The sequence below is a fragment of the Coregonus clupeaformis genome, chromosome 38 (genome assembly GCF_020615455.1).
Source record: "Coregonus clupeaformis isolate EN_2021a chromosome 38, ASM2061545v1, whole genome shotgun sequence".
Taxonomy (NCBI): domain Eukaryota; kingdom Metazoa; phylum Chordata; class Actinopteri; order Salmoniformes; family Salmonidae; genus Coregonus; species Coregonus clupeaformis.
This window is the reverse complement of record NC_059229.1, coordinates 5,596,787-5,620,636: the sequence shown is the minus strand read 5'-3', so window position 1 is coordinate 5,620,636 and position 23,850 is coordinate 5,596,787. Positions and strand designations below refer to the sequence as shown.

At 43.4% G+C, this 23,850-nt stretch overlaps 1 protein-coding gene across 6 annotated transcripts in view; it reads left to right on the top strand.

Moving 5' to 3' along the window:
* Nucleotides 1–12,682, top strand: part of LOC121553822 (transcription activator BRG1) — a 24,221-nt gene extending 11,539 nt beyond the window's left edge. For 3 of the 6 annotated variants that reach the window (XM_041867203.2, XM_041867199.2, XM_041867200.2), the window contains 21 exons: nucleotides 1,453–1,606; nucleotides 1,803–1,966; nucleotides 2,984–3,050; nucleotides 3,326–3,436; nucleotides 3,628–3,870; nucleotides 4,787–4,900; nucleotides 5,227–5,334; nucleotides 7,312–7,398; nucleotides 7,569–7,615; nucleotides 7,714–7,880; nucleotides 8,206–8,369; nucleotides 8,665–8,934; nucleotides 9,190–9,210; nucleotides 9,543–9,620; nucleotides 9,858–10,076; nucleotides 10,348–10,610; nucleotides 10,873–10,981; nucleotides 11,130–11,231; nucleotides 11,639–11,771; nucleotides 11,927–12,075; nucleotides 12,234–12,682. In XM_041867203.2, coding sequence (XP_041723137.2) covers nucleotides 1,453–1,606; nucleotides 1,803–1,966; nucleotides 2,984–3,050; nucleotides 3,326–3,436; nucleotides 3,628–3,870; nucleotides 4,787–4,900; nucleotides 5,227–5,334; nucleotides 7,312–7,398; nucleotides 7,569–7,615; nucleotides 7,714–7,880; nucleotides 8,206–8,369; nucleotides 8,665–8,934; nucleotides 9,190–9,210; nucleotides 9,543–9,620; nucleotides 9,858–10,076; nucleotides 10,348–10,610; nucleotides 10,873–10,981; nucleotides 11,130–11,231; nucleotides 11,639–11,771; nucleotides 11,927–12,075; nucleotides 12,234–12,269 — 2,806 coding nt within the window. In that variant the 3' untranslated portion in view covers nucleotides 12,270–12,682. The other 3 variants (XM_041867201.2, XM_041867202.2, XM_041867204.2) reach the window with 3 other exon arrangements.
* The last annotated feature ends 11,168 nt before the right edge of the window (nucleotides 12,683–23,850 follow it).

Below are 23,850 nucleotides of genomic sequence, written 5' to 3'. Positions count from 1 at the left end.
ACACCAGGGTCCCTATAGAGTACCAAAGGATGAGTCATAATACCCATAAAACCTAGCAGTCAAACAGGGAAATGGTTCCAATAGTTTTTCCACAATTCATTTTTCCCATCGGGGATTTTAGAAACACTTAAAATTAGGGCTGTGTTTCGTGTAAGCTTACCCTGGCATGACGTTTTGATAACCATGTAAATCTCTCGGACAAGGTGACTTTTGTCAATATATTCCCTTGTATTTACCCCCAAAAATGAAATGCTAATTAGCTGCTAATGTAGCTATCATAAAGAACTACAAATGCCATGATGATCTGGACGAGACTGCTGAATCGAGGCAAAGGTAAGAATCTCTGGATTAACTATCTAATGTTAGCTAAATGTAGTAATGAATAAATTGGCTACATTTCTTTACATTGACAATTCTGTGAACTGTCTTGTGCAAGTTTTATATTGACACAATACCTATTAGCAAAGGTGTCAGCTAGAGATGATGTCCAGGAGCTTGCAGGGATTTGTAGTTTTGCATGATGTCTACTTTGATGCTAATTAGCATTTTCGAATCTCAGAGTAAATAGAGCCGAATATATTGAATAAAAGTCACCATGTCCGAGAGAGATTTACATGGTTATCAGAACGTCACGCCAGGGTAAGCCTACACGAAACACAGCCCTTATTTTAAGTGTTTCTAAAATCACCTATGGGAAAAATGAATGGTGGTAAAACGATTGGAACCGTTTCCCTGTTTGACTGTTAGGTTTTATGGGTATTATGACACCTCCACTGTGGGGCTCTATTCTCTACCTTTTTCTCAATTGTGTGCTTGTGGACTCCTCCACACACATTGAGACGTGATCTGACTGAAATAGTTTGGAAGGGCCCATAAGTAAGCATTTAACTGTTAGTCTACACCTGCTGTTTTACGAAGCAAGTGACAAATTTGCATGTGATTTGAAATGTCTGGTGTATGATTCAGGGTTGGTGTCAAAAGAACCGTTGATTTTCAGTGAGGAATTGGGTGAACCTCTGACCTCTGACCTTCTCCAATGTGTTTTGATGAGGCGGCGAGAAGAAAGGACACAAGGAGATACAATTGAGATTCACCTGTTGTGCACTCCTGCCCACACATTGGATTTATTTAAATAAGACAGAAATGCCTACAATTCAGGTTTGGGGTCAAAAGTGCCATTAATATTCAGTGAGGAATTGACCCTAATGCTGTTTTGCTGACTTGCTAAGCCTTATCAATGACTGAGTACATTTTCCAGCCAAGGAAAATAGTGATAGAATTAAAAAGAATAGCACACTTACTTTATAGGGCTAATGCCAATATGTAATAATAAGTAATGATACATTGAATTTATAACACGCTTTTCATTGAAAAACAATCTCAAAGTGCTACAGTGATTGCATTAAAGCCATTCAGCCACTGATATTGTTTCTTCCCTGGTTCCGTCCGTAGGCACGCTAAACAGGATGTGGATGATGAGTATAACAGTGCAGAGGCAGCGTTCGCTCGGGGACTCCAGTCTTACTACGCTGTGGCCCATGCTGTCACTGAGAGAGTGGAGAAACAGTCCACTATACTCATCAACGGACAACTGAAACAGTACCAGGTGAAGCAGCGCTGACAAGAGGCTGACTAAGCCTGAGAAGTGACATTTCCTTTCTTAAGTCATTAGAAGAGACCCAGACCTACCTGTACAATTCTTTCTGGCTGAAATGGTCCTTTGTCTTCCTCTCTTGAACTTCCGTCCCTCTCCTTGTCTCTCTCCTCTCTCCTCTCCCTTTACTTGTCTCTCCCTCCCTCAGATTAAAGGTCTGGAGTGGCTGGTGTCTCTCTACAACAACAATCTGAACGGTATCCTGGCTGATGAGATGGGCCTGGGAAAGACCATCCAGACCATCGCTCTCATCACGTACCTGATGGAGAACAAGCGAGTCAACGGACCTTTCCTCATCATAGTTCCGTTGTCGTGAGTACTGTACCGCTCTGCCACGCACGGAGAACCATGGCTTCAATTACAATTCATCTTTAAAGGGACATTACACTCCAAAATCAATCACATGTTTTCAAGATTCCAACATTGGTGGTATGTTGAGCTACTGTAAGTTTTGTAGATTCAGCTATATGCCACAATCCAAAATGAATGGAAGACATAAGCTCCACATCATTTTCCAGATTTGCTGTGCTTATTTTTTCCATTAATTTGGGGTTGAGGTACAGTATATAGCTGGATATACACAACTGATGGTGTGGGACTTTTGAAGAGTACTGTCCCTTTAATTGTAACTGTATTCATAGTACACTTAACGTGACTGTCATACATGATATGATGGAGTACAGTACGCATGAGAGGAGTACAATGATCAGGAGAGAGGGGTGGGTAAGGTTTGGCACGGTCACATAATTAAAAATTAACTAGAATAGTAATATATACACTACCAGTCAAAGGTTTGGACACATGCCCGCTTGGAGTTTGGGACAATGACAATGAGTGATGGAGTGCTGCATCAGATGACCTGGCCTCCACAATCCCCCGACCTCAACCCAATTGAGATGGTTTGGGATGAGTTGGATCGCAGAGTGAAGGAAAAGCAGCCAACAAGTGCTCAGCATATGTGGGAACTCCTTCAAGACTGTTGGAAAAGCATTCCAGGTGAAGCTGGTTGAGAGAATGCCAAGAGTGTGCAAAGCTGTCATCAAGGCAAAGGGTGGCTACTTTGAAGAATCTCAAATCTGAAATATATTTTGATTTTGTTTAACACTTTTTTGGTTACTACATGATTCCATGTGTGTTATTTCATAGTTTTGATGTCTTCACTATTATTCTACAATGTAGAAAATAGTACAAATAAAGAAAAACCCTTGAAGGAGTAGGTGTGTCCAAACTTTTGACTGGTACTGTATGTATCTATCTGTATGGGTACAGTGCTATTTGTTTGCTTAGGTAAGTTTGGCCCTCTGTTTTCCTCTCTTCTCTCATTGACAGAACTCTCTCTAACTGGGTGTATGAGTTTGACAAGTGGGCTCCGTCTGTAGTGAAGGTCTCCTACAAGGTGAGTTGCTAACCTTCCGCCAACTATATGGTAACCATGGTAACGCTAATTACTAGGGGTCCTGAAATACAGACGTATGGGCGGCCGTGTGTAAGCCTGTCTATAATGTATATATGTGGTCATTCAAATCAAAAGTGTATCACTTGCAGTGAGAACAACAACAGGTAGGCCTATTATGAATACAAATGTAAAGTCATGCCATTCTAGTAATTATTAATTTAATTAATTAATGTCAAGTTAAATCCAAGTGCCTGTCCTTCATGTTGTCTCTGTAGGGTTCCCCTCAGGCCAGAAGGGCCTTCATTCCCCAGCTACGCAGCGGCAAGTTCAACGTTCTCCTCACTACCTATGAGTACATCATCAAGGATAAACAGGTCCTAGCCAAGGTAACACACACAGACACACAGACAGACACACAGACACACTACCTCCAGCGTGATTCTGAACAACAATCACCATGACCATTTGACTGATGACCTATATACCCTCTTTCTGTCTTCTCCTACTCCCCAACCCCCCCTCTCTCTCTCTCTCTCTCTCTCTCCTCCATCACTCCCTGCTCCCTCTCCCCCCACAGATCCGGTGGAAGTACATGATCGTGGACGAGGGCCACCGGATGAAAAACCACCACTGTAAGCTAACCCAGGTCCTCAACACCCACTACCTGGCCCCCAGGAGAGTGCTCCTAACTGGGACACCGCTCCAGAACAAGCTGCCTGAGCTCTGGGCCCTGCTCAACTTTCTCCTGCCCACCATCTTTAAGAGCTGCAGTACCTTCGAACAGTGGTTCAATGCACCCTTCGCTATGACTGGAGAGAAGGTGAGTTTTTTTAGCTGGAAGAGATGGAGAAATGCTATTTATACTGAACAAAAATATAAACGCAACATGTAAAGTGTTGGTCCGATGTTTCATGAGCTGAAATAAAAGATCCCAGAAATGTTCCATACGCACAAAAAGCTTATATTTCTCAAAATCTTGTGCACAAATTTGTTTACATCCCTGTCAGTGAGAAATTCTCCTTTGCTAAGATAATCCATCCACCTGACAGGTGTTGCATATCAAGAAGCTGATTAAACAGCATGATCATTACACAGGTGCACCTTGTGCTGGTGACAATAGAAGGCCATTCTAAAATGTCACACAACACAATGCCACAGATGTCTCAAGATTGAGGGAGCGTGCAATTCGCATGCTGACTGCAGGAATGTCCACCAGAGCTGTTGCCAGAGAATTTAATGTGCATTTTTCTACCATAAGCTGCCTCCAACGTCGTTTTAGAGAATTTGGCAGTACGTCCAACCGGCCTCACGACCACAGACCATGTGTAACCACGCCAGCCCAGGACCGCCACTTCGGCTTCTTCACCTGCGGGATCATCTGAAGGGGTGCTGAGGAGTATTTCTGTCTGTAATAAAGCCTTTTTGTGGGGAAGCACAGGCTCCCCAGTAGGTGCGCCCTTGCCCAGTTATGTGAAATCCATAGATTAGGGCCTAATTTATTTATTTCAATTGACTTAATTCCTTATATGAACTGTAGCTCAGTAAAATCGTTGAAATTGTTGCATGTTGCGTTTTATATTTTAGTTCAGTTTAAATTCCATGTTGTTAAAGGGATAATTTATGATATTCCGTGGGCCACATTTAATTGGCTCATCTGTCCCATCACTGCTACGCACCTTGTATACATTTCTGTTTATGAAATTAAATAATATATAACTTGGTTCTCTTCTCTCCAGGTGGATCTAAATGAAGAGGAGACCATCCTGATTATCCGTCGCCTCCACAAGGTGCTCCGCCCCTTCCTGTTACGCAGGCTCAAGAAGGAAGTAGAGGCTCAGCTACCGGAAAAGGTATAGTACATCTCTCCATCTTCACATAACTTTTAAATACAAACTCATGTTCACAGACAATGCTTTCTTCAATATCTTGTCCATTTGGTGTCCTCTTAACTATGCTCTCAGGTATTTTTCAGCTGACTGTGTTTGTATAATATCTCCATTCTGTGGTATTAATTGATTGACTCTCTCTCTCTGTCTGTCTGTCTGTCTGTCTGTCTGTCTGTCTGTCTGTCTGTCTGTCTGTCTGTCTGTCTGTCTGTCTGTCTGTCTGTCTGTCTGTCTGTCTGTCTGTCTGTCTGTCTGTCTGTCTGTCTGTGTCTCTCTCTCTCTCCCTCCAGGTGGAGTATGTGATAAAGTGTGATATGTCAGCGCTCCAGAGGGTTCTGTACAGACATATGCAGGCCAAAGGAGTCCTACTGACAGACGGCTCTGAGAAGGACAAGAAGGTGAGGAGGAATAACTAAAGTTCTTTGTCCAAAAAGTGTAAAATATGCACTTTTTTTTTGCTAATATTCTTTATATATGAACATGTGTAAGTTGTCAGAAGCTTTTTGATTACATTGCAAGGTGAAACAATTATAAAATGTACAAGGGAGTATTAGTTTTGTTTCCAGACCTTTGTTTTAAAAACATCCTCACATGCCTCACTTCCATTAATTCTTAGCTTGTGGTGGCTAAAGTTAGCTAAAGTTCGAAGTTGCAGTTGAAAGAAAACAGAACAATTGATTACAGTTTCCCCAGGTCCATACAGTGGATTCAGAAAGTATTCCGGCCCCTTGACTTTTTCCACATTTTGTTACATTACAGCCTTATTCTAAAATGGATTAAATTACATTTTTCCCTCATCAATCTACACACAATACCCCATAATCACAAAGCGAAAACAGGATTTTAGAAATGTTTGCAAATGTATTAAAAATAAAAAACAGAAATACCTTATTTACATAAGTATTCAGAACCTTTGCTATGAGACTCGAATTTGAGCTCAGGTGCATCCTGTTTCCATTAATCATCATTGAAATGTTTCTACAACTTGATTGGAGTCCACCTGTGGTAAATTCAATTGATTGGACATGATTTGGATGGGCACACACCTGTCTATATAAGGGCCCACAGTTGACAGTGCATGTCAGAGCAAAAACCAAGCCATGAGGTCGAAGGAATTGCCCATAGAACTTCGAGACAGGATTGTGTCGAGGCACAGATATGGCGAATGGTACCAAAACATTTCTGCAGCATTGAAGGTCCCCAAGAACACAGTGGCCTTCATCATTCTTAAATGGAAGAAGTTTGGAACCACCAAGACTCTTCCTAGAGCTGGCCACCCTGCCAAACTGAGCAATCGGGGAGAAGGGCCTTGGTCAGGGAGGTGACCAAGAACCCGATGGTCACTCTGACAGAGCTCCAGAGTTCCTCTGTGGAGATGGGAGAACCTTCCAGAAGGACAACCATCTCTACAGCACTCCACCAATCAGGCCTTTACGGTAGAGTGGCCAGATTGAAGCCAGTCCTCAGTAAAAGGCACATGACAGCCCGCTTGGAGTTTGCCAAAAGGCACCTAAAGGACTCTCAGACCATGATAAACAAGATTCTCTGGTCTGATGAAATCAAGATGGAACTCTTTGGCGTGAATGCCAAGCGTCACATCTAGAGGAAACCTGGCACCATACCTACGGTGAAGCATGGTGGAGGCAGCATCATTCTGTGAGGATGTTTTTCAGCGGCAGGGACTGGGAGACTAGTCTGGATCAAGGGAAAGATGAACGGAGAAAAGTACAGAGATCCTTGATGAAAACCTGCTCCAGAGCGCTCAGGACCTCAGACTGGGGCGAAGGTTCACCTTCTAACTGGACAACGACCCTAAGCACTCAGCCAAGACAACGTAGGAGTGGCTTCGGGACAAGTCTCTGAATGTCCTTGAGTGGCCCCGACTTGAACATGATCGAACATCTCTGGAGAGACCTGAAAATAGCTGTGCAGCGACGCTCCCCATCCAACCTGACAGAGCTTGAGAGGATCTGCAGAGAAGAATGGGAGAAACTCCCCAAATACAGTTGTGCCAAGCTTGTAGCGTCATACACAAGAAGACTCGAGGCTGTAATCGCTGTCAAAGGTGCTTCAACAAAGTACTGAGTAAAGGGTACTGAGTTTATGTAAAGTTTTAAATTTTTTATAAATGTGCTAACATTTCTAAAAACCTGTTTTTGCTTTGTCATTATTGGGTATTGTGTGAAGATTGATAAGGGGAAAAAAACAATTTAATCCATTTTAGAATAAGGCTGTAACGTAACAAAATGGGGAAAAAGTAAATGGGTCTGAATTCTTTCCGAATGCACTGTATACTATTTTCAGGGTGAGGAACCATCTAACATCAAGTTGTAAAATCCTGAACTACTCCTTTAATATCGGTGTGTCTATTGTAGGGCAAAGGAGGCACCAAGACTCTCATGAACACCATCATGCAGCTGAGGAAGATCTGTAACCATCCCTACATGTTCCAACAGATAGAGGTACAGTGGGAATACATACACACACACAGATAGAGGTACAGTGGGAATAAACAAACATGCGCGCGCAACACACACACACACACACACACAGGAAGAGGTACAGTACATACAGTGGGAGTATACTTTCTATTGATGAACTAACCCCACCACAATTCTGAATTTGTTCACAGGAATCTTTCTCAGAGCATTTAGGATTTTCCGGAGGGATAGTGAGTGGGTAAGTGCATAAGTCGATTGAGAAAAAATAATTCTCACAACAACGACCAGAAATGCTTTCAATCTATTGGCTTGGTTGTGTTCTCTCTCTGCCCCTAGTCTTGATCTGTACCGAGCCTCAGGGAAGTTTGAGGTGCTGGACCGTATCCTGCCCAAGCTGAGGGCCACCAACCACAAGGTGTTGTTGTTCTGTCAGATGACCTCCCTCATGACCATCATGGAGGACTACTTCACCTACCGCAACTTCAAGCACCTGCGTCTGGACGGTACGGTGTGTGTGTGTGTCTAGGGATCAGAACTCGGTTCAAATAGTTACTTGGCGTCTTTCTAATACATGCCTGGTGCAATGGAACAAGGGGTACAAACCCCACCAATCTGGGATTCCATTAAGGCTCAATCATACACCCAAAGGATTTTAGAGTCTAGAAAATATATACTTATTGAACCCATGTCTGCTAGGCAAATGATACAAAATCTAAGTTCGGATTTCTGTCTCTCTTAGTTGCTGTGTTTTATTCATCTCCCCTCCGCTTCCTCCCTCCCCCTCTCCCCTCCTCTCTCCCTCCGCCCTCCTGCCCCCTCTCCCTCCAGGCACCACCAAAGCAGAGGACAGGGGCATGCTGTTGAAGGCGTTTAACGACCCGGCCTCCCAGTACTTCATCTTCCTGCTCAGTACCAGAGCCGGGGGGCTGGGCCTCAACCTGCAGTCAGCTGACACCGTGGTCATCTTCGACTCTGACTGGAACCCTCACCAGGTAGGGAGGAGTAACACACATACAATCTCGTAAGGGATTGACTGGAACCCACAGCAGGTACACTTGGAATGTTGGTTGTTGAAGTCATATTTTAACATTACTTGAGTGAATATTCAGTTAGAAGTACAAAATAGCCCACTAAACTTGCTATGTTAGTATTGACATGCCACCATGGGCCAGATCCTAACTGAATCATTGCTAGCCATAGGGATTTGAACTACGAATGTCTAACGATTCAGCCCAAGTTAGCCTACCATATTCTAACCATCTCTCCCTCTCCTCCCTCTCTCTCCAGGACCTGCAGGCCCAGGACCGTGCGCACCGCATTGGCCAACTGAACGAGGTCCGCGTCCTGCGTCTCTGCACCGTCAACTCCGTAGAGGAGAAGATCCTGGCCGCAGCCAAGTACAAACTCAACGTGGACCAGAAGGTCATCCAGGCTGGCATGTTTGACCAGAAGTCATCAAGCCACGAGCGCCGGGCTTTCCTGCAGGCTATCCTGGAGCACGAGGAACAGGACGAGGTCGGGGCCCCGGGGGGGGTGTGGAAGTCTGGGGGGCCTTGGGTGGGTGTGACGAAAGCCCGGAACACCCACACAATCAGAATACCCACGCTGCCCACTGACACACCTACCTCTGTCTGTTGTATTGTTCTTACCGCGTTCTCTTTTTCCATCCATTGTACATCTCTCTCTCTCTCTCTCTCTCTCTCTCTCTCTCTCTCTCTCTCTCTTTCTTTCTTTCTTTCTTACTTTCAATCCCTCTTTCTTTTCACCGCTCTCTTTTTCTCACATATTTTGTCCCTTATGTTTTTGTCTTAGGTGGACAGACAATATGTAGTGGTATTTGATCTACACTTCTTTTGCATGCTAATACTGTTTTAAAGACTTTACATGTACTGTACATAACATGTTGTATATGCATGTATATTGACCCATTCCTTGGTGATGTTACGGGGCTCTTCTTTACTGAGTGGTGTAGTAGATAGCCTGGTCCCAGACCTGTTTGTTCTGTCTGACAACTCCTATTGTCATTGTCATTGGTCATATGGTCACGAACCAGGCTAGAATGGCTAGAGCAACGACTAGAGGCTATAGCTTTGCTCATGTCCTCCTGTCCCCCTGTCCTGCTGTGTGTTGTCTGTCTGTCCATTGATGTGTGTTTGACCGCTCAGGAGGAGGACGAGGTGCCAGACGATGAGACGGTCAACCAGATGATCGCCAGGAGCGAGGAGGAGTTTGACCACTTCATGGTTAGTTAGTGTCTGTTGGTCATCATGGTAATTTCTCTGGGTCAATGTGTCGAGGGCCAGTCCAGTATCTATACACACACAACGATGCAGAATACTCTCTTCTTTATACCTCCTACTACCCTAAACCTTTGTTTCCTCTCTTTCTCCTCTCCTCCTTTCTCCTCCCTCTACCTCTGTCCCATCCTCTGTTTTCTCTGTCTTCTCCTGTCTTTATATCCTCCCCCTCTCCCCCTCCAGCGTATGGACCTGGACAGGCGGCGTGAGGACGCTCGTAACCCCCGCCGTAAGCCCCGTCTGATGGAGGAGGACGAGCTGCCCACCTGGATCATGAAGGATGACGCGGAGGTGGAGAGACTCACCTGTGAGGAGGAGGAGGAGAAGATGTTCGGGAGGGGGTCCCGCCAGCGCAAGGAGGTGGACTACAGCGACTCACTCACCGAGAAGCAGTGGCTCAAGGTTAGAGGTCAGGGGTCAGGGGTTAAATGACACTCTGGGATTGGTGTATACGTATGGGGATTTTCTTGGATTTGATTTGTTTTCATTTGATGTTGTTTATTAAGTGACAAGGTGCTCATCATGTGTTTCCCTCTCCCTCTCCCTCTCCCTCTCTCTCTCTCTCTCTCTCTCTCTCCCTCTCCCTCTCCCTCTCCCTCTCCCTCTCCCTCTCCCTCTCCCTCCCTCCCTATCTTTCTCTCTCTATCTCTCCCTCCCCTCCTTCTCTCTCCAGGCCATTGAGGAAGGTACATTAGAGGAGATCGAGGAGGAGGTGCGTCACAAGAAGACCACCCGGAAGCGAAAGCGTGACCGCGATGACCTCCCTGGCCCCTCCTCTTCCTCCTCGGGGGGCAGGCGGAGCCGGGACAAGGACGAGGACGGGAAGAGACAGAAGAAAAGGGGACGCCCCCCCGCAGAGAAACTCTCCCCCAACCCCCCCGCTCTCACCAAGAAGATGAAGAAGATAGTGGACGCTGTTATTAAATACAAGGACAGGTAAGACTGGGTCTAGTATTCTCTTTAGCTTGCTTTACAATTTGGACTCACATGTTGGTTGGAGCTAGCCTGGGTACCAGTCTGTTTGTGCCATCATGCCACTCCAAACATGTTTGGGACCAGGCTAGGTTGGAACAAGGTGCTTGCAAGACTGATTCCCATATGGGCCACAACATACTGCAAACTGAATCTCAGTGTAACTGCTGTGTAACACCAGTACTATGGGTACTAACATTAGTATCTCTGGTGATGTCTTTCACAGTAGTAATGGTCGTCAGCTAAGTGAGGTCTTCATCCAGCTGCCCTCACGCAAAGAGCTGCCAGAGTACTACGAGCTCATCCGCAAGCCTGTCGACTTCAGGAAAATCAAGGTAAATTAATACATACACATGCATACTGTACATACACCTCACACACACTCTCATTATCATCTTCCCTCGAATCTCTCTCTCTCTCTTTCTCTATCTATCTATCTCCCTCCCTCCCTCCCTCCCTCTCTCCTGTCTGTCCCTCCTGTAGGAGAGGATTCGTAGCCACAGATACCGTAGTCTAGGAGACCTGGAGAGAGATGTGATGCTACTCTTTCAGAACGCACAGACCTTCAACCTGGAGGGATCACTGGTGAGACACACACACACTTTATACCGGAATGAGTACTGACACACAAGTACACAACAACACAAACAGATCGATAACCATAGATGTAACAATAGATTAAATAAGTGAATGACTTAGTGTGTTTATCGACTTTAACTCACATCGTCCAGTAACTGCATAAGAGATGTTGTTTACAGTAGTTGTAACTGCTCTTCCTATATGCACTCTTGTTACTTTATAAGAATGAATCAAGGGACCAGTCCTTTTTTTGATCAACTTTTTATTTGTATGTTTTGAAGCAGATTAAGGCTGAATAACAATAAGCAGTGGACCAAATAACAATACCATTGTTAGAACATGTCCAACTGCATCTGTGCATGAGCCAAATATAGCTACATCGGTCTATCGTCTGATTGCTGCCTTGTTCCCAGATCTACGAGGACTCCATCGTGCTCCAGTCAGTGTTCACCAGTCTGAGACAGAAGATCGAGAAGGAGGAGGACAGCGAGGGAGAGGACAGTGAGGAAGAGGAGGAGGACCTGGACGAAGGCTCTGAGTCAGAGTGTGAGTCATCACTGAAGAAAGGAAGGAAGGAAGGAAGAAAGAAGAAATATAGAGAGAAAGAAAGAATGAATGAAAGACAGAGAGTGTTGATCCTATGGTGTGTGTGTGTGTGTGTGTGTGTGTATGATATGAATCTGTGTGTGTCCGTCCTCCAGCCCGCTCGGTGAAAGTGAAGATCCGTCTGGGACGGAGAGAGAAGAGCAGTGACCGGGGGAAGGGTCGGAGACGTATGGGACGCACCCGAGCCAGACCTGTAGTCAGCGACGACGACACTGAAGAGGAGCAGGAAGAGGTGAGAGGAGAGGTGTGTGTGTGTGTTTTTACCTTCCATCTTCCATGTTTTGTTTTATGATCCTCAGCTAAATGTGTTGCACATATTGTGCATGACACCCAGAAATATTCCCCCTTATTTCTCTCTTTATATTTCTGCCTCTCTTTCTTCTCATGTCCCACCTCTCACAGGAGCGCTCCCCCAGTGGCACTGATGAAGAATCCTAAATGGAAACTAGCTACATACTCCATGGTCCAACATTACTTCCACTATTACCAGGTTTTGTTCAACTCCATTTCACCTTGATTTCATATCTACTTGGGAATGGGGAATTTTACTGAATATTGATGCCAACTCCCTTCCTGTTATGTACATTAACACAGCTTTCATAACAATATGTAGCAACTTCAGTACATGAAGGACTGCTTAGGTGTAGAAAATAGACTAATTCTGCCTCGTACTGGTAGTCGATCTAAACATCCTTGTTTGTGTAATATGTGTCAATTACTAAAAGTGTTATTTATTATGTCTGGTACCTCCGGTGTCTTTTGGGGGGTAAATTGCGGCCATATACAGTGCCTTCAGAAAGTATTCATACCCCTTGACTTATTCCACTTTTAGTTGTTACAGCCTGAATTCAAAATTGATTAAATAATTGTTTTCCTCAACCATCTACACACAATACCCCATAACGTCAAAGTGAAACAAATATATAGACATTTTTGCAAATGTATTAAAAATGAAATACAGAAATATCTAATTTACATAAGTATTCACACCCCTGAGAGAATACTTTGTAGAAGCATCTTTGGCAGCGATTACAGCTGTGAGTCTTTCTGGGTAAGTTTCTAAGAGCTTTCCACACCTGGATTGTGCAACGTTTGCCCATTATTCTTTTCAGAATTCTTCAAGCTCTGTCAAAATGGATATGGATCATTTTCAAGTGGATTTATTTCAAAACTGTAACTTGGCCACTCAGGAACATTCACTGTCTTCTTGGTAAGCAACTCCAGTGTAGATTTGGCTTTGTGTTTTAGGTTATTGTCCTGCTGAAAGGTGAATTAATCTCCCATTATTTGGTGGAAAGTAGACTGAACCAGGTTTTCCTCTAGGATTTTGCCTGTGCTTAGCTTCATTCCGTTTCTTTTTTTATCCTGAAAAACTCCCCAGTCCTTAACGATTAAAATATGGAGAGTGGGGCTCGTTAATGTGTTGTATTGGATTTGCCCCAAACACATTGGATTGCTTTTCCACATTTTTGCAGTATTACTTTAGTGCCTTGTTGCAAACAGGATACATGTTTTGGAATAGTGTTATTCTGTACATGCTTCCTTCTTTTCACTCTGTCATTAAGGTTAGTATTGTGGAGAACTACAATGTTGTTGATCCATCCTCAGTTTTCTCCTATCACAGCCATTCAACTATGTAACTGTTTTAAAATCACCATTGGCCTCATGGTGAAATCCCTGAGAAGTTTCCTTCCTCTCCGGCAACTGAGTTAGGAAGGACGCCTGTATCTATGTAGTGACTGGGTGTATTGATACACCATCCAAAGTGTCATTAATAACTTCATCATGCTCAAAGGGATATTCAAAGTCTGCTTTTTTATTTTTACCCATCTACCAATAGGTGCCCTTCTTTGTGAGGCATTGAAAAACCTCCCTGGTCTTTGTGGTTGAATCTGTGTTTGAAATTCTCTGCTCAACTGAGCGACCTTACAGATAATTGTATGTGTGGGGTACAGAGATGGGGTAGTTATTCAAAAATCATGTTAAACACTATTATTGAACACAGAGTGAGTCCATGCAACTTATTATGTGACTTTTTAAGCACATTTTACTCTTGAACTTATTTAGGCTTGCCATAACAAAGGGCTTGAATATTTATAGACTCAAGACATTTCAGCTTTTAATATTTTACTAATAAAAAATACAAATTACAAACAAAATTCCACTTTGACATTATGGGGTATTGTGTGTAGATCAGTGACACAAAATCTCAATTGAATCAATTTTTTATTCAGGCTGTAACACAACAATGTGGAAAAAATCAAGGGGTTTCTGAAGGCGCTGTAGGTGTGTGTTAAACATCTATTTTGACAGAGGCCCTCTGTTAGATTTGGCACCGTTTCTTTCTGTGGTGGTTCTAGGAATGTGTACATTTGAGCAAGGTTCCGTCCTAAACTGACTTGCATTTAAATGGAATTGACCCCAAGCTAAAGCTGACGTACAGTACATATCCATGTATTATACCATAAGTCACCCAGTAACTTCACAAGAGATGCTGCTTACATTAGTTGTAACTGCTCTTACTATACACACTCTTATTACTGATGATTGTATAAACATGAATTAAGGGGCAAATCCTAACTTCCATTTAGGTCAAATTTTCACTTAGTCTCATTTAGGCCTGGATTCAATCCGGAACTGCGGACAGTCCGCGTTATAGCGCAATTGACATTTAAAGGTATTTCCCGATTGAGCCTACATATGCAGCGTTTACCATGAATGCGGTCTCTGCAAACACGGAAATGTTGCCTTTAAAAGGTGCATAGCCGGAAATGGACGATCAAATTAAATCTATCCCAAAGTCTCTCATTGACGTCAATGCTGACTAAGTGAAAATTATATTTAAATGGAAGTTAAGTTTGCCCCTAAGTATTAATAATACATTATGTAATGTACTGGTATGTGACATTTCAAATGCTTCTATTTGGATGTTGTGCTGCTTTCCTAGCGTAGCAAAACAAAATGTCCGACTGTTTGAATCTACTTTTTTGCACATCTTCTTCCATGTTTGTTGTTTTTAAGATGACGGACCAGAGGGACAGTAGTTCTTCTCTGTATTCATGTATGCCTCAAGGCGGTACGGTGTTAGATATCTATGGTTATGTCGTTCTAGATATGCATGTATACACTGAGTGTACAAAACATTAGGAACACCTTCCTAATATTGAGTTGCACACCTTTTTTACCCTCAGAACAGCCTCAATTCATTCATGGTCTCTACAAGGTGTCGAAAGACATCCACAGGGATGCTGGCCCATGTTGACTCCAATGCTTCCCACAGTTGTGTCAAGTTGGCTGAATGTCCTGTGGATGGTGGACCATTCTTGATACATATGGGAAAACTGTTGAGCGTGAAAAACCCAGCAGCGTTGCAGTTCTTGACACACTCAAACCGGTGCACCTGGCACCTACTACCATATCCCATTCAAAGGCACTTAAATATTTTGTCTTGCCCATTCACCCTCTGAATGTCACACACACACAAACCATTTGTCAATTGTCTCAAGGCTTTCATCTACACATATTTAAGTGGATTTAACAAGTGACATCAATAAGAGATCATAGCTTTCACCTGGATTCACCTGGTCAGTCTGTCATGGATAGAGCAGGTGTTCTTAATGTTTTGTTTCCTCAGTGTGTGTGTATGTGTGTAGGATACAATCCTATGTACTGTATTTTTTCATATGACGAAGTTAATGTTATGAGTAGGTCTGAGTGTTTTGTGCAATTATGTGACATGCCTGGATTTTAACCTTTATTTAAAGCTTTTTCATCAATATGTCCCTATTTACTTTCATGTCATATGGTTCAGGGCCATCCTAAGTCAATAGCTTGGATTTTTTGTGTAATTATTATTTCTGGAAAAGGCTTTAAATACAAGATAAATGATTGCGCAAAACACAGGGCCCTAGAAGAGGTATCAACCAAAGCGGCAGTATTCGACGCCCTCATTCGATGTTGGGGAGCTCTGTATCGTGTTGTGTCATTGTCACTGGATCTTCAAGACTACAATAAACTACAGTAAGGAAACCATTGATATATATAGGCTACAGCATTCATATTCAATTTCTTATAAAGAAACGTGATGATTTCCATTTTATTTAAGATCTTAAGGTAATTGTGATTAGTGCATCCGTGTGTAATGGCAGTCCTTGTCCACAGTGAGGCGATCTCACTCAAACCTTCGAAGCAGCCCTTCAGTTTAACTGAGGTGTGTTCCTATCTTATTAGTAGACAAGATAGATCAGATATCTTTTTAATGCATTTTTATTTTTTCAATTTCCTTCTTCCGCATTTTAATTTTTTCCATTTCCTTCTTCCGTCTCAATCTGTGTGCGAGAATGCGAGAGATAGAGTGTGTCTGTGTGTGTGCGTGTGTGTGTGTGCGTGTGTGTGTGTGTTAGCGGGGTATTTTGACAGAGAGTGTATGACTAGGAAGGGTTTCTCTCTGACAGAGAAGCAGTGACGCGAAGAACACTTATTGACAGGTCAACCTCAACCAAAAACAAATGTCATGTTATTCCACAGACACAAACTCTCATCAACAAGAGGTTGCAAGAGGTCCATTTAAAGTCAGGTGACTCAGGTCATTAATGAATGTCTTTCTATCTAACTGGTATAAACAACATGGAATACACCAATCAGAAATTATGTTTATTTTTGCGGCATATTGGGTGGATTCGATTATGCTGTGTCGTGGGGCACCAGGCAAAGGCCCATCACCTCATCGGGCGATAGCTGGTAGGGAACATTGTCCCCAAATGTTTTTCAACTACCATAGCTTGCAGGTGTGAAGTTGAGTCTTGGTGGCGCAGAGATGACTTCGTAAAGCTCGTTAGGTCTTTGAAGCCAGTACCGGCCAGGTTGATGTCTTGTCAGTGCTGAAGAGTAGACAATCCCAGCAACAGCTTCTTGGTTTGGTCACACAAAGTCATCTATGGATAGTGGTCATCATTGTTAGGGAGTGAACGTTATTTATAATAAGGGTTACATGGAGAAAATCGGACCTCTGAAATGAAAATGGATGGCCCTCCCTTCAGCAAAATATATTTTAACTAAACCCTCCCTGGAAGCTTGAGAAAAAAAAGTGACCCTTCTTTCAAGCATCCAGGGAGGGTTTTGGTCAAATATATTTTGCTGAAGGGAGAGCCATCCATTTTAATTTCACAGAGGTCCGATTTTCTCCCTCGCACTTCTTGGACAGACCAGACCGAGCCTTTAGATAGATATGCAGTTTTAGAAACTGTTCATCGTCCTGTAAGCGTTACATGGAAACTCAGGAAATTTGATAGCGCGCAGGCCAGAAGATTGTACGTTCGCAGACCCCCGGTGGACAAAAGTAGAAGTGGAAAAAGGTCCTTTATAGTAAAAGCATTGCATGAATCTATCATCGTATTTGCAGTTCCAAGAAAGAATAGCCTTTTATAAACATTTCATGCAATTCTACGTCATTTTATATATTAGCAGAATCTTTTTTAATACCACCAAATTACCGAAATTACAGGCAAAGAATTGTTGGTGAACACATAATTAGGAGAGGAAGTACAAACCAACGACGCTAGACAGAGAGGAATTTGCTTAAGCAAAAGGCAGTTTATTAAACACAGAGATATCTTGTACTGTTAGGCTACATGCATGGACCCCAATCAATTGCCTCTTATGGAGACAGTTGAGAAGGATGTTTAAACAGAGTTTACAGCATTACTTTATACAATGTAACATAAAGGAAGGGGTCCTTCTTCTAGTCCCTTGATTGGTTCCCGAGGCGTAGGAGGCGGGTCTGCTCTGTCCAGAGCAGATGCCCCATTGGTGCACGGCAGAGTCCTCTGCCCTTGGCACCCGACCAGTAGAAGGGGGGTTGAGAATGAGTGTGCGTCCACAGTGAGATGTCTGTGTGTGTCAAAGGAAACTCGTGAGAAGCAACTGGTGGGGGCCTTGGGCCTGAGGTGTGGGTGTTGTCCAGTTATCGTACTCCTGTAAGATTAGGCCATCTGGTGCTCTGTTCTTTGTTCGCTACTAAAATGTTATGCACAGACAACTAACACACTGTTAGTATCAGACACATGACACAGAACATTTATTGAAAACAAGCTCCTAACACAATTTGTCTTGCACAACCTCTTGCACAACATATTACTCAGATCAATCTATAACATTTTATATTTACTACGACAGAATGGACAGAGAGATAGGCCTGTGTTCATCGTATCATATTTCTCCAATGCCAAATAAGTGTCTTGTTTGCAACGAAACTGTCCCTGTTTGAAAATAATTTAATCTGAGCAGTCATTAGGAATCTGAACATGGTACTTTCAAAAGTTAGGCCTACCTTTCCACCCCAGACAGATTAGGCCTACCGACGCAGAAAGATGTAAACTTTAACTGCTAGCTACTCTTCTTCTGTGGCTTAACCCAACGAGAGAAGGTCACAAGTGTTTACCTATAAAAGCAGTCTGGGTTTAAACATATTCTATTGTACAGAAAGTGAATAGCTTACTCAATTGATAGTGACAGAATTAGATTACTTCCCAAGCAAAGTAAAAAAAATAAAAAATAAAGGTCTAATCGGTTATAGAAAGTTGTAGCTCAGCCTCTGAATATCGGATTCACGTCTTTCCGGGTATTTTACAGCTTGTTTCTTGCATAAAGCATCGCGGACCAAACCGCTTTTATAGATAACTTTATATAATCGGATCCGTTTTATTTTCTTCAAAATCTTAAGCTAAAAAGGGGGTAGGCCTGTGATTTTTTCAATTTCCTTTATTAAAAGGAAGCCCTATGGCATACCCTCTCATACCCCCTCAATTCGAGTCTCTCAATTTTAACTTAACAGCCCTTCACTGACACGGAGGTAAGCTATTTAAAGAGTGCATGGTGGGTGGATGAATTGACCTACAAATCTATGGATAGGCCTATAGCAGCCTAGAGCCTAATTTCGTCTGTCAGGTAGGCCTCCCTCTTATTTCATAAATAGGAAGAAATAGGCTCCAACACAAAGCCCTCTTGTTGTTAGTAAATTAAAATGAAGACGTTGAAATGAATTAGGCCTATGCCTACTCGAATTTGCCTACTTTCAGCACCATGAGCTGTCCATTTTCGATTGATTGTGCCGCGGCTGCTGCTTCAAGTTTCAGCACCACAATGTAAATTACTCGAATCTGTCTTATTGTGAGGTCAATAACTCTGATAAATACACCATGAGCAAGAAACATATTGTTTTTAATACAAATCAATTAAAGTAGTGGCAAGCTATCAAAGTTGACCTCCAGTCCTCCTCATCTTATTGCTCTCCCTTCTCAAACTGAACAGAACATAGGCTATAGGCTAGTTGGACTAGGCCTAATCAAATATTATTTTCGGAAGAAGCCTTTGACTCTCCTCCTGAACTGCCAACTTAGGCCTACACAGCACAGCCATTGGTTAGGCAGCACACAAAAAGGTTTTTGATCAGCAAGAGCAGAGCAGGTCGGGGCAGTGTTGGAACATTCATTGCAGTGTGTAATGCAGCCTAGTTGTATTTACACCATCCCAGCAGCTGTCTTAGAAATATTACTTTGCTCTGTGCTTCTCCGAGCATGCACTTCGTAGCCTATAGCCTATAGGGTATGGATCATGTGACTGACACCACAATAAATAGCCTATAGGCGCACTTAATATTGCGCGCCCAGCAGATAATCAGAGATGAGGGGTGGCATCGGGCACACATCAATATATAACCTAATAAGCAACTAATTCTAAAACCCTGCATGCTTCACGGTGGGAACCACACTCAGTCATCGTGGGCTTTCTGGAATATGTCATCCAGCAGCCATTTCGGCATTACAGGAATACCAGCCTGCCACCTTCACTACCAGGAATACCAGCCTGCCACCTTCACTACCAGGAGTACCAGCCTGCTATCTTCACTACCTGGAGTACCAGCCTGCCACCTTCACTACCAGGAGTACCAGCCTGCTATCTTCACTACCCGGAGTACCAGCCTGCCACCTTCACTACCAGGAGTACCAGCCTGACACCTTCACTACCAGGAGGACCAGCCTGCTACCTTCACTACCCGGAAAATACCATCCTGCTACCTTCACTACCAGGAATACCAGCCTGCCACCTTCACTACCAGGAGTACCAGCCTGCCACCTTCACTACCAGGAGTACCAGCCTGCCAACTTCACTACCCGGAGTACCAGCCTGCCACCTTCACTACCAGGAGTACCAGCCTGCCACCTTCACTACCAGGAGGACCAGCCTGCTACCTTCACTACCCGGAAAATACCATCCTGCTACCTTCACTACCAGGAATACCAGCCTGCCACCTTCACTACCAGGAGGACCAGCCTGCTACCTTCACTACCCGGAGTACCAGCCTGCCACCTTCACTACCAGGAGTACCAGCCTGCCACCTTCACTACCAGGAGGACCAGCCTGCTACCTTCACTACCCAGAAAATACCATCCTGCTACCTTCACTACCCGGAAAATACCAGCCTGCTACCTTCACTACCAGGAGGACCAGCCTGCTACCTTCACTACCAGCCTGCTACCTTCACTACCCGGAATACCATCCTGCTACCTTCACTACCAGGAATACCATCCTGCTCCTTTCACTACCAGGAATACCATCCTGCTCCTTTCACTACCAGGAATACCATCCTGCTCCTTTCACTACCAGGAATACCATCCTGCTCCTTTCACTACCAGGAATACCATCCTGCTCCTTTCACTACCAGGAATACCATCCTGCTCCTGTCACTACCCGGAATACCATCCTGCTCCTTTCACTACCAGGAATACCATCCTGCTCCTTTCACTACCAGGAATACCATCCTGCTCCTTTCACTACCCGGAATACCATCCTGCTCCTTTCACTACCAGGAATACCATCCTGCTCCTTTCACTACCAGGAATACCATCCTGCTCCTTTCACTACCCGGAATACCATCCTGCTACCTTCACTACCAGGAATACCATCCTGCTCCTTTCACTACCAGGAGCCGGGTCTCAACTAGTAACTTACTAGCCCCTCCCCCCATCAAAACACACACATCACCCCATTGAAATACTTCCTCTGATTATTAACTATCCTACCCCGTCCACACACACAGACAGGCAGATACACACATACACACCTCACTAGCAGGAGCCAGCGAACAGGGGCCGACCAGGAGTGAACTGTACGTTTCCCCTTTTGGAGGATTAATAAAGTACTATCTTATCTTATAACTGATAACTAACTAACCCCTCCACCTACTAAAACACAAACACAAATATATCACTCGATGGAAAGATTTCCTCTATTCTATAAACATTAACAAGGCTTCCCCCCTCTTACACGCACACACACACACGCATACGCACGCACGCACGCACGCACACACACACACACACACACACACACACACACACACACACACACACACACACACACACACACACACACACACACACACACACACACACACACACACACACACACACACAGGATCACCCCATGGATCACCTCACATTCTATAAACATTAGAACCACCCCACACTCTCAGAATCTCTCTCTCCATTCCAATGAGCTTGCTCACAGACTACCTCTGTCTTTCCTTCCATCCACTAGGGGTGTGTGTGGGACATGTCATTTTGACATGTAAACAAGGTTTTTCTTTCTCTGTGTAAATTCCTAGTGATTTTACAGTGGAGAGTTCCCAGAGTTGCCTTTAATAGATTCTAGGAAAATGTATGACTTTCCAAGATGAACTCTAAACAACTAGAGAGGGTTATTTTGTCCTTCCAGTTACTGAATCTGTGTAATATCAGATATTTATATATAAATACTCACTGAATGGAAGAGTGACAACAATGTGGAGAATAGATATTGAATATATAGTATATATAGATAGATAGATAGATAGATAGATAGATAGATCCATCCATCCATCCATCCATCCATCCATCCATCCATCCATCCATCCATCCATCCATCCATCCATCCATCCATCCATCCATCCATCCATCCATCCATCCATCCATCCATCCATCCATCCATCCATCCAGTCAGGCCATGTGCTGGTGGGAATGGAAGCTGATACCACGGCCCTGTACTCTGTATATAGTATCTCAGGCCCAGGGCTAGGATAGGGTGGGAGGAGGAGGGCTACACTCTGCTCCATCTAGGGCCTAACGATGGCTAGTGGGATTTACAGGTATTTTCTCTTCCAAGTGTGACATCCCTCCCACTCTGTCTGCTGGGATCTCCTGTTTGGTAGTCTGCTTGTTGCAGGAGGCCAGTGGGCAGAGCTGGGAGGATCGTCAGCTGATGTGGCGCACCTGGGCAGGCTTGGCCTGCAGGCTATAAAATGTGGCCACATCAGCCAACACTTTCTCTTCCCTGACTGGCAGGCTAGCTTCCACCACCTTTTGTTTTTTGGTCTGTTTTCACCATACAACACCCTCTCCACTCATCCACACACAGCATACACTACTGATCCTACAGACGTCCACAGCTTATGTTACATTTTTGTATTTATTATTATTTAGTTGAATACATTTATTCATTTTTACATTTAAGTCATGTGCGGTCTCTCTTTGTTTTTAAGAACCATGAGCCAGGTCGTAACACAAGTTACTGAATCTGTTTTGAACTGTCTGTCACACCCTTGGGAGTCAAAGCATCTTACTCAACAACCGAAATACCTCAGTTACTTCAGCCAATAGGACTCCTATTAGGGCCTGTTCACTTTAGTCATATTTCACATACAGTAAAGCATGTATTATCCACAAGATTTATGTTTTGCAATATTCATTGAGCCTTACATTTGTTTAGCAAATCTGCCCACGTTGCTTACTTTGAGAAACTAGGCCACATACAGGGTGTGGTAGAAATGATGAACATTTGAATACAGACAGCAAGCTGCCATTGGCTTAGGATAGACTTTACAGTATGTAAAGTAGCGTCTGGTTGATTTAGATATTTTGAATGTTCCATTAATTTACTACATTTTCCAATACAAAAGCCTGTCTAGGTGAAGTTGACATTTCTGCAGTGAGAAAAAGCCTTAGATTTATGGAGGAGCTACTATTATTTCTGTTAAAATTGATTACAGTACAAGAGAATGGCTATTGAATTCTCAGACCGGTTTTGATATGGAATAGAATGTGGCAGCTTACATCATAACTGTTATCTTCTGTAAATGGCACTTTGTTCATGGGAGTAACAATGAAACTGTACAATTGTATTTCGTAACCGTTTTCAAATACTTTTCTATGGCCATGAATATACCATTGAAGCTTAGATTGACACAGCTGTTGAAGGCAGCTAGTATGTTTCGTAATATTGGACTCTATCTTCTTTAAACTATCTTGCAAATTCTCTGCAAAGCATTTGACAATGATTTCACTACTGAATAGGCCATTTTCTTATTTAATACTCACAATAGGCTCCATGTAGCCCAGTGATACCTATCGGTTGTTATGCAACAAAGATACATTCCTACATGTACAGTAAGATAGCTTATCGTTGTTATTGGAAACGCTTACAAAAATGTAATATGATTTTACCTCCACCAAACTTTACTTATGTGGAAAATTCTTTATCTTGAAATCATCCTGTCTAACTTTAGAAAATTGTTCATTTATTGTTTTTAATTTTTCTTCTTCATGAACACAACAGAAAAACAAAATGTTCTTAAACACATGATTTGTGTAAATGTGCCAGCCACAAAACCGCAACAAAAGTGCCCTGCCTGTAAAACATCAATGGGAATGTCGGGAAGATGTATCTCCAAGATTAGAGAGTGGTATTTTATGGGAAGGAATTCTGAGGGCCTCTGTGTCGGTGTAGGTAAATGTGTAGGCCCCATTCATGGGCACTGGGACCTGGCCTCTTGCTGTGAGGTAGCATGTCAACAACACTGGGACCTGGCATCTTGCTGTGAGGTACCATGTCAACAACACTGGGACCTGGCTTCTTGCTGTGAGGTAGCATGTCAACAACACTGGGACCTGGCATCTTGCTGTGAGGTACCATGTCAACAACACTG